The 11365-nt window shown below is 40.7% G+C and overlaps 1 protein-coding gene across 3 annotated transcripts; it reads left to right on the forward strand.

The window, feature by feature from the left end:
- The first annotated feature begins 2093 nt into the window (after positions 1-2093).
- On the forward strand, positions 2094-9902 carry LOC125294348 (disintegrin and metalloproteinase domain-containing protein 9-like). 3 transcript variants are annotated; one of them, XR_007193517.1, is made up of 18 exons: positions 2094-2166; positions 2939-3015; positions 3212-3437; positions 3524-3589; positions 3949-4017; positions 4789-4958; positions 5177-5255; positions 5377-5525; positions 5758-5923; positions 6042-6134; positions 6208-6403; positions 6619-6712; positions 7422-7605; positions 7836-7916; positions 8117-8222; positions 8325-8448; positions 8700-9235; positions 9882-9902. XR_007193517.1 is itself a non-coding variant. In XM_048242947.1 (18 exons), the coding sequence occupies exons 1-18, from the start codon at positions 2161-2163 to the stop codon at positions 9237-9239; spliced, it is 2028 nt and encodes a 675-aa protein (XP_048098904.1). In that variant the 5' UTR covers positions 2094-2160; the 3' UTR covers positions 9240-9252. The 3 variants fall into 3 exon arrangements, 2 of the variants coding, with proteins under 2 accessions (XP_048098904.1, XP_048098905.1); XM_048242947.1 differs by lacking the exon at positions 9882-9902 and having other exon boundaries at positions 8700-8769; positions 9168-9252; XM_048242948.1 differs by lacking the exons at positions 8700-9235; positions 9882-9902 and adding an exon at positions 8613-8692.
- The last annotated feature ends 1463 nt before the right edge of the window (positions 9903-11365 follow it).

The following is an 11365-nucleotide window of genomic DNA, read 5'->3' on the forward strand; positions in this document are numbered from 1 at the left end:
ATTAAATTAAATCAAATAAAACCCACTATAATGTTTATAACAACAGTTATGTTTAGTTTTACTGTGAGATCAATTCAGCTGGTTTAAACCTCTACGTGGTAGGCCTAGCTTAGTGTGAGAACATTTGCTCATAGTTTTCCCTCAACAAAACAGCGTGGATATGGTTTCTTTAATCTAGGGAGTCTGTAAATTAATTACGCCTATAGTAGCCTAGCCTATCACTGAAATGGGAGAAGGCAGTGGAACGGTGCTTGTGGATTTAATTTTGTGATGTATACTTATGCCTCCTGTATTTTAAGGAAGAACATTTATTTAGTTACAATGCATTATTCATTCACAAAGAAAATTGGTGTCCTTAAAGGTTGGATTTTTTTTTTAATTTAAGCATGACGATCAATTTACAAAAGAGGACTTTTTATTCTTCTTTTTAGTCAAGTTTAGCAAGGGTGTGTAAATGTTGTGTGACTGTAGGCCCACTCACATTTTACTGTCATGAAGTCAATAATCCTCTGTCACAATTCCATGTGTAGGGTCAGCCTTCCAGCAAACTTCTCGCTTCTCTGCTTATGAGGTGACCGTACCAAAACGCATAGCACGACAGAGGAGAGACCTGGATAACCAAGACACAGGGGAGGTAAATTTCAAATAAAGAATCATCATCCATCTCAACTGTTGTGTTAATATGCCCTCACTGACATGCATACAGGTGGTATGTCATGTTGATCACTTACATTTGTTGATGTAATATGAACTCAAGTTAGATTTATTACATAGACCAAGTTCTCTGCACCCTGACGGCTTGAGTTAATTTCTAGTCTCATCCTTCATGTGAGCGAGTGGTTTGTGGTTATGGTTAGTTAACAGACACTTTTGTCCAAAGCGACTTAACAATTGACCAGAGCCCTTTTTGTCTGCCTAAGGTGACTTACACCATCCAAGCCCAGGGCAAGGAGCATGTTGTTATTCTGGAGAGGAACAAGTAAGTGTGAATATGAATTATATGTTTAGTGTGAATATGAATTATAAGTGTGAATATGAATTATATGTTTAGTGTGAATATGAATTATAAGTGTGAATATGAATTATATGTTTCTCTGATCGATAGCCAGTTCCCGCTTGTCCGTTTTGTGCCTTGTTGTTATTTTGTACAGCATACTTACACACACCTGTCGCTGAGCTGTGATATATCCCGATACATTCTTGCATGCATATTCTTGGACCTCACTAGTAACCATTCAGACAACCTGAAAAAAACTTCTCTTTTGGCTTTTGTTGCATGCAAGTGTAAGCAACATGAACTTGTGAACCAATTTTGCTATCCCAGTGACTGCTTTCAGAAAAGACTCAGAAACAGAACCTATTTGAAGGATACATAAATAGATCAGAGAGGGTTTTGTTAAAGTTTTACTTCACCAAGGTATGAAGTGGCAGAACAAGTGGCTTGAGAAAGTCTAATAATTTTATAATAATTTTTGTTTGTTTTCTTGTTTTGATTCCATAAAGGCACACATTTAAACCAAAATAAAACTTCATAATTCACATTAACTGAAAGTGTATGAGAGATTGGCATCATGCATCAGCATAGCATTAAACAGAAATTCCTTGAGCTTCCCTGGTTGAACTGAAGTTATAATTGCATGACTGGAACTATGTCTTCATTCTGTCTCTGACATCAGTAGCTGTTACGCCTAGCCTGACGAGCCAGACCCACATTAAAATGTGCTGCCGCTAGGGTGTTACGCCACCGTAACACCCTAGAATGTTACGCCAGCTTTTCTATGAAATTATATTAGGAACAGATTGTGAAACATTAACAACAGCATTATCAAGGAAAGACCACTCCTACACTCCAAGTGTCTATGTGCTGATGCAAAATTGTGGTTGATGCTGAGATAGGGTATCTTTTCTGGCATGTTCTTGAGTAAGATGTTTCTCTGTCTCACTCTCTCTGTGTTAGTTTGTCTAGCCTGCACTGTGTTTGTTCATCACAATGTGCACACATAGTACACACACAAGACATCAATATTAATATTTATATAATGAAATCACATTGTTGACGTCTTCATGTTCATGTGTTTTGTTCATAGTGTCCTACTTCCCTGGAATTTCACTGTTTACACATATGGTAAAGATGGCTCACTCATCACTGAGAGACCTGACATGCAGGTAAGAATCACATTCACACACAGAGATTCACATAGACACACATATTCACACACACATACATAAAGATTCACATAGACATTCATATTACATCCACACATACACAAAGATTGACTAGACACACAGACACATACACACATACACATAGCAAGCTGTTTTTATTTACTTAAACTAAGCTAAGATAAGCTTCACAACATCTATTCTAGTTTTTAACAGCACTTGAACAGTGCTATAATCATCAGCCAAACATTGACCGCAAAATCACATGCTTCATGAAAAAGTCATGAAAACAGGAACTATAACTTAAAAAAGCATTTCCCCAAAACACAGAGTAGATGATGACAAATACATGGGGGCAGAGCTGTCAGGAACACACTGCATCAGAGCTAGATAACACATTTACTGACATAATTTCGACATAATTTCCATTTTTTTTTTAAAGGAACGACCCCTAATGGAGAGCACATCAGTCATCCACATCCACAGCAATTCTCATTTGTGAACTGAAAACATATGCATGCCTGATGTTGTATGATGTAAATGAATACAGTAATTTCCTGTGTATTAGCTGCATTGTATATAAGCCGCAGGACAGTGTTTTATGCAAGTTAAAAGAAACAAAACCATATTAATACCATATTAACTGCCCCCGTGTATTAACCTCATAGCTGAAGAAACTTTGCTAAATCAATGTAAAAGCCCGGCTAATAGTTGGGAAATTAGGGTACTCATTTTCCCTTCATTTAATTAATGTTTACCCTTCAATCCTTTGCAGAATCACTGTCACTACAGAGGCTATGTGGAGGATGTTGAGTTTTCATCTGCATCTGTCAGCCTCTGTTCTGGGCTCAGGTACAATCCCTCTAACTTCCTGGGTTGTTCTATGAAGTATAGTGCCTCTCAGCATTTTGTCTTTATACATTAAAAACGGACTTATATAACTCCGTGTTCAAAAGGAACTTTTTTAACATAAAAAATTATCTTCATAAGTGTCCTCAAAAGCTCATCAACAGTACATAATTGTCTTTATTTATGTATATGTCGTCAGTGGGTTTTTGATGGTAGGGAACACTACATTGGGGATTGAGCCTCTGGAGGGCTCATCTGGCTTTGAGCATGTGGTGTACCGCTTGGAGGATGAGGAGACGGAACCTGTCACCTGTGGAACCCCCCACACCCATCACCCTAGCGACAGTGACATCTCCTCCAAAGCCCAGAACATTGGCCACTCTCACAGTGGTATGTCTGGGGATTCTGTCAGTCATTTACTCAGAGTAAGTGTGTCTGTCTGTGCATGTGTCTGCTTATATGGCGGCATTCTTTTGTACATGTATATACATGTGTTTGTGTTTTTCACCAGAGGAGGCGAGCTATTATGCAGCAGACTCACTACGTGGAGCTGATTATAGTGGTGGATTACAATGGAGTGAGTAAGATTCACACCGACCCTTGAGCTTCTCACTTAAACCAAATCAAAAGAAAGATCTCCACACTTCAAATTAAAGTTTCTGGGACCATGTAACAGTGTACAGATTTTTCTTTTGAATCTCATCTTCAGTTAAGTTTTGATCGAGCACCCGTACAAATTGTTGGACGTGCCTTCCCTGCACTCTGCTTTTTCTACGATTTACACCGACCCTTGAGCCTCTCACTTCATTATAGTTCTTCATATGAATCAGTAAAGAGAATGTGATATGAAATCAGTGTCAGGCAGGTGCAATGTGGTTTCCTCACACCCTTCTTGCTCTCCTCTCCTCTCTTTTCTCCCACTTTTCTCACCAACAGTTCAAAGTAATGGATAATGAAACCCGGGTTCAAGACCAGATGATACAGGTTGCAAATCGCCTAGACAGTGTAAGTCTTGAAGTGACATACTGTACTGTAAAAGTCCGGCTTCAGAAAGTAAAAGTCCTGCCACATTTTTGTTCCAACCATTCACTTAATCAGCTGATTCTAATTAGCACAGCTCTTAAGCCAGATAGATCAGGTAATTAGTGAAATCACTTGTGTTAAGTGCACAGGTAGAACCAATACATGGCAGGACTTTTACTCTCTGAAGCTGGACTTTTACATCTCTGGTCTGTCTACATATTTTATGACTGTGACAGTGTATTCTTCTGTGAAGTCGATTTCTCTGTCAATTCTCCTCGTTCTGTCATTATTATCATTATTCACTTTTTTATTCACTTCATCAATATTCGCTACATATTCTCCCACCTCTTCTCCCTGCTCTTCTGTTTCACTACCGATCTTTCTCCTCTGAAACACTTCCTGTTTCTCCTCTTCACCTCACCGGTTGTGTCTCAAACCCCATACTTCAGTCAGTACACTGCTAGTGTCCACTGAGCACTTACTTGCGTTGTGCCCACTTTTCGATGGTTAGTACTGTCCCAATATCTGTACTATATACTAATAACTTAGTATTTGAAGTGTGCAAATAGGAGACACAGCCACCGTCTCCATCCTTTCTCCTGGCCTCTCTCTATCCTTCCTCCTGACCTCTCTCCTTCCTCCTGACCTCTCTCCATCCCTTTCTCCTCTGAAACATTTCCTGTTTCTCCTCTCCATCTCACTGTCTCCATCCTTTCTCCTGACCTCTCTCCATCCCCTTCTCCTCCCCTGCAGATGTATGCGCCGTTGAACATCCGTGTGGTGCTGGTGGGGTTGGAGATCTGGACGGCAGGGAACCTCATCACTGTGGACAGAAATGCTGGGGGCGTGCTGTCGCGCTTCAGGGAGTGGAGGGCACAGAATCTGCTGCCCCGCCATCGCCATGACGCTGGCCATTTTGTTGCGTATGTGTGTGTGTCTGTTTGTATGAGTTTGTACCTGTTTGCAGTCATTGAAATGTTGGGCTTTTTATTTCGTTTTTAGTTTATATCCAAATTAATAACACTCATTTTGTTCGTCAAAAAACAATGCAGTATAGTTCCGATGACTTAAATCGTGTGGATTTGTCTCCCTCTTTCCCACCTGCATCACTTTCTTATCTACCTCCACTCGTCTCTTCCAGGAAACAACATTTTGGAAGTATCGCTGGGCTGGCCTACGTTTCCACTGTCTGCAGTCAGTTGAGTGCTGCAATAAACATTGTAATTCAGTAGTTCTTCACATAAGCTACATTACAGCAAAATGCACCTCTGTCTTTCCAAAACAATTTGTACATGACATCATGTTAGGTCACTAATCAGGTTGTCTTTGTTCCTTCCGCAGTATGGGAGCGTGGGCTACCTCTCATCCATTATGTCCCATGAACTAGGCCACAACCTGGGTATGGGTCATGATCGTCCAGGCTGCCACTGCCCAGCCAAACAATGCAGAATGGGCGCCAAAGGCACATGTGGAGACTCATGTGTTGATATGTGAGTGATTGTTGAATTTTTTTATAGCATTTGTGTGTTAGTCTCTGAATGATAATGTGTGGAAAGTGTTCAGAACACTGTTTCTGAAACCGATAATACAGTATAATTCTGTAAGGAAAAAAAATGACCGAATACACACATCCATTAAATGATCTCTTCACTTTCTCTCCTGGTCTCCCACTTCCATCTTTCCCTTTTTCCCTGGGTCTTTGCTCCTTTTCCTCCTCTGCAGTGTTTTCAGCGACTGCAGTGCTGATAGCTTTGAGAAGTTGATGCTGAAAATGGGCCACCATAACTGTCTCCTCAACATGCCACAGCCACACAAGGCCTACCGCAAGCCCTACTGCGGCAACAAGCTGCTGGACCCAGGGGAGGAATGTGACTGTGGCTCGGAGGAGGTGTGTGTGTGTGTGTGTGTGTGTATGTGTGTGTGTGTGTGTGTGTGTTTTAAGCATGCATGTGCTCATGCATGTGTTAAGTGTTTCTCTACTGTAAAACTACTGTTCCTCTCCTCAGGAGTGCAAGAAGGACCTGTGCTGTGAGCCAAACACCTGTAAGCTGAAGTCCTGGGCTCAGTGTACCGATGGGGAATGCTGCAGGAACTGTAAAGTAAGTCATCTCACAAAAAATTCAACTATTATATTTGATCTACATTACTAATGATTGTGTCTTTCACTCTCAGTTCCTGCCAGGTGGTTATGAGTGCCGCAGCCGGTCAGATGAGTGTGACCTTCCTGAATACTGCAGCGGCTCGTCTCCTTTCTGCCCGGCTGATGTCTTTGTGCAGAACGGGCATGTCTGCAGGAACAACCAATCATATTGCTACAATGGCGATTGCCAACACCATGACACCCAATGCAAGACCTTATTTGGTTCCAGTGAGTTCCAGCTTCTATTTAGTTTTTCTTCAGTTTAACTCTTCATTCCTAAATCTTAACAGGGCTTTAACAGATATGGTATCTCTATGCACAGTACCTGTTTTATGTGCTGAATATCTTTGCTCTTTACATTTCAAACTGCGTTTCAATATATTTTCCTATTTTCAGTAGCATTATGTGTTCAAAAGTTCTGACCCAAGTTTTTTTTTTGACAGAGGCAAGGTCTGCAGCAGATGTGTGCTATGAATTTGTGAACTCTAAGGGGGACCGCTTTGGAAACTGTGGTGGCAACCGGGGGTGCAGTGCCAGGTTAGATACACATCTTCCATGGGCGGATTATGAACTTTCGGGCCCCCCACTTATTGTCGTATATGTGGGAGGGGGGGGTTGGGGGTCCTCCCCCAGAATTTTTTTAATTTGTTTGATGCGATTTCCTGTATTCTGGTGCATTTTGGGGATGGCCAATACTAAATTCAATCAGATTCATAGCCTACATCCTGATTTGTTGATATTGAGGCAATGATTACATGCAAAGGCTTGGGCTTCAGGGCCCCCTGACCCCTTGGGCCCATGGGCCTGGGCCCGGTAGGCCTGTGCAGTAATCCATCCCTGACATCTTCAGACAGCACACAAACAATAACATACAAACAACATAGAAGCTAGAGGCTAGTTTACTATGACAATCAAATGTATATCTGTGAGGGGGCGCTATGGTGCACGTACGGGTCCAAGTGCCCACAGGGACACACACACACACACACACACAGATATATATATATCAGGGTAAACATGACAGGAGAAGAAATGACTGTGGTATAATTATATATATCCATTCTCAAACTACATTCACAGAATGTCTGACAGTTCTTGCAAAATAAAACACTCGCTTCAAAAGTTTTACTTGTGCTCAGAACCAAACAGTGTCAGAGTGCCGATCCAGTGTATGATTGAAGTGTTTCCTTAATTTGTTTGAGCAGTATATAGTATATATATATTTGTGCACATTGTATCCCTGCAGGGATGCCAAGTGTGGGAAGCTGCAGTGTGAAAATGTTCATTCGGACACCGTGTTTGACACTGAGCCCTCCATCATATCAACCACCATTGGTAAAAACAAGTGCTGGGGGGTGGACTTCATGATGGGGCCTGATGTGTTGGATCCAGGAATGGTTAACGACGGAACAAAATGTGGAGAAGACAAGGTGAGTTGGCATTACAAGGAAAGAGGAAAGCCTCAGGAAAGCCACTCAGTGTTCACACGCACGCGCACACACACACACAGGTATCACCATGAAGAACACAGCAAAACCACACCAGTAGTGATGACAACTAGAGAGAAATAATAGATAAATAAATAATGTTACATGCACAGATATGTTTTTATTATTAAAATGACCCGAATGTGCTCTTCTGTGCTTGTCTTTGTCTCCAGGTGTGCTTGAATAATAAATGCAAGGATGTGTCAGAGCTCCAATTTGACTGTGACATGAAGGACAAATGCCATGGCCACGGGGTAAGATTGTACTTCAGCACTCTCACTGCCCCGCACAGTTCATCCAGCTTGCCACATCTATCTGTCTTCTTCTGGGCTTTAGTATTTGTCAGTGTTTTTTAGTGTTTTTCCCTCTGACTAAACTGAAAGAAAAAATACCAGTCTGCAATAAATATGACTCTGAGACAGTAAACACGGATCTGTATATGTTCACATTACAGGTCTGTAACAACAATAAAAACTGCCACTGTGATTACGGATGGGCTCCCCCTTTCTGTAAGGAAGAAGGCTATGGAGGCAGCCTCGATAGCGGCCCTACATGGAACGGTAGCCTGAGACTGAGGCATCCTACAGTATCCATGTTTAATGATATACAAAACATTAATTTAGAATGCTCTCTCTCCATTCCTCTCTGTCTTACCCCTTTAGAGAAAGACAAGGCCACCAGGGTTGGTTTGCTGATATATTTCTTCCTAGTTCTTCCTCTGCTCCTGCTGGGTATGACTGTGTTTATTGGTTGGAACCAGCTGCAGCAGCACTTCTGCAGGAACAGGTGCGAGTGACTGAGGGATGGGAGTTTATGGGGTTGGAGGCAGGACAGGAAATTACCTCACAATAAAGTATGTGTACTTCATGTAACCCAGAGCCCTAGAAAGAGATCTATCTCTAAGGCTCTGATGTAACATGATAGATGTAATCAAATTCATTTGATTTTAGCTTCAGAAGTTTGAAGAACTGATTTCATGCTGAAGTGGACACTTGAAAGGACACCTGAAAAGGAGACTCTTACTCTTTTTCCTCTAGGACTGAATGTAGACAGCAGACCAACAATCAAAACTCAGCCTCTCAGGCAGGAAACCCTACTACAGATGGAGTGAGTCAGAACACACACACACACACACACACACTCACACTCACTCACACTGCATAGACATGGTGAGAAAACAGTTGTGATTGTGTTTTATGAAAATTAACAAAGACTGCAATTTCATTTTGCTTTTTTTCTGATTATTTACATTAAATACTCATACATCTTCTGGACAGAAGAGAGCATTTTTGTTCTTTATTTCTAAAGGTAGAAGATTGCTGTAGATTCACCTTCCTGAAGAGTGTGATTAGATTCAACAGATCACACTGAAATGGCTCAATCATCCTAATTCATCTTTAACACAGGAAAATAAAAGAGTAATCTATGCTGATAATGTGGCGGTTATAATAGTTGAAGCACTAAAAAAAATCAGGGAGCTCAGATTTGCTTTTTGTGTTTTGCAGGTTGTTCAGACTTCAATGCTGGCCTTTGTGCCTTCTTATGGACCTTCGAACCCGCAATCCCAATACAAGTGAGGGTGATGCTCAGATATCTATGGCTTAAAGCAACAAGCAATTCATTTTGGTATCAGCTTCTGATGCATTTTGGTGGCATGTGGTCATCTGATGGAGAGATAAAACTTCTGTGTTACGGACAGGAACTCAAAATGTTGAGAAAAGCTTTTTTAACATTGCCTTAACTAAACAGTACATTTAGAGAGAGTGTGGTGGGACGGGTGAGGTAGCCCAGTGGTAAAGGAGCTGAGCTTGCATGCGGTAGCCAGAAAGTTGTGGGTTCAATTCCCTGGCTTCCACTGTTCTGCCCTTGAGCAAGGCACCTAGTTGCTCCGGGGACATAGCCTATGTAAGTCGCTTGGGATAGAAGCGTCTGCTAAATCTAAATGTAATGTATATTTCAGGTTTAAAAAAAAAACAAACAAAAAAAAAAACATCTGAAGTGACCAGATTCATATATTGTATCAAAACGGTTGTTTGTTCACATTCTGTTGCTATATCCAGGTTTTATAAGGGGCTCATTACAAATCTCCAATAACAAACATGACAGAGCATGCTTTTTGTTTGGTCATTTGTCAGTAAACAATCTCCAACCATACCTTGAATGTTGGTTTTATCTAATAATTCACTTGGCTTTTACCCGTTCTCTCTCTCTCCACTTAGACCCCATACTGTAGCGACACACATGAGGCCTCAGCGACTTCCTCCTCCTCTTCCTCCTCCTTGTGTATAGTACTAGTAGAGCCTGTTAACGGAGACCCGGATCACTCCCAATTAACTCCATTGTACCTGCAATCTGTTGCAGTTCCGCTAGGGGTGATCACGAATAAGTGCAAAAACAATGGGGGTCTATGGAGCTAGACGGCTAAAATTGTCTTTCACCTGGTTGTCGTTGAAAAATCGAAGATTTGATTGTGGTTTCTGCAAGCTCACTATGGATTATAGGTCAAAAGTTGAATGAACGAGTACTTACGTTCTTTCGATTTCTTACAGGTTGGGTCGTTGTTACCCACAACACACTAGCTTTCTGCTAATGAATGACGTCATTGACGCATTTGAAAGGCTTTTTAGAACAAATAAGTGACTCAAAAAATATAATACTCAGTGGTGTGTATTTTCTCTGTCCCCTCTTTTCAAGATGCAACATTCAAATTTCTGGGCAAAAAAATTATATCCCGAGAAAAGTGGATTTGAGGGGTACAGCTCCATAGACCTCCATTAATTCTGCACTTATTCGTAAGCGCCCTCATGTGGAACCAGAAAAGGAACTGCAACCAGTTCAGAAACCGGAAGTTTCCCGAGAGTGGCGGTTCTCCCCCTTTATTAGACATTCTCTGGTACTAGGCAAGACAAAGGTGTCTGTCTACAGAAATGCTGTTGCGGGTATATAAAGGAGTCCGGCACCAGCAGTTTTCAGTAAAAAGACTATGTTAAAGATAACGCAGGACATCATATTCTGATTGGGGAACACAACCCACTCACACAAACGACTGTGGTTCTTATCACTTCATTTTTTTCTGTATGTTTATTTTATAATGCTGTGAATAAAATTTGTTTACATTTTTGAAAATTGGTCAGTTTTTAAGTAAATTGTGGGTTTTGTTCATGATAAGTACAATCATTGTCATCATGTGTATAATTGTGTATGGGTAAAGATAACATAGAATGGATGAAAGGAGTATTTACCCATTGAGATAAAAAATTCAAATTTTCAATAGATTTCATTGGCAAAGTAAATGATCTAATGTAAAATTATAGTACAATTTAGAAATACCCATTATTTCCCAACTATAAAATGAGGTTTATACATTGATTTTAAATTCTGAATGTACAGTATCAACCAAATCATTGGAACTTACCAGATCAACTATGTTGTAGTTTGATGTGGGTTTCAATTGATCTTTCACTCAGCAATACCTTTTGTGTCCTTCTCTAACATTTACTCTGGTGAAATGAGCTTTTATTTTATTCAGCTAGTTTTAAAGGACCAGTATGTAGGAAATAATAGAAAATGAACTGTAACCATTCCAAAAATGATCACCATATGTTGTCAGAGAGTAAGGAAACACGATGAATTGAAGTAATGGCTTAATTGACAACATTACTATAACCCGTAAAACCCATGAAAAAAAATGAGTTACGGGGCG

This window comes from Alosa alosa, chromosome 5 (genome assembly GCF_017589495.1).
Source record: "Alosa alosa isolate M-15738 ecotype Scorff River chromosome 5, AALO_Geno_1.1, whole genome shotgun sequence".
In the NCBI taxonomy this organism is placed as follows: domain Eukaryota; kingdom Metazoa; phylum Chordata; class Actinopteri; order Clupeiformes; family Clupeidae; genus Alosa; species Alosa alosa.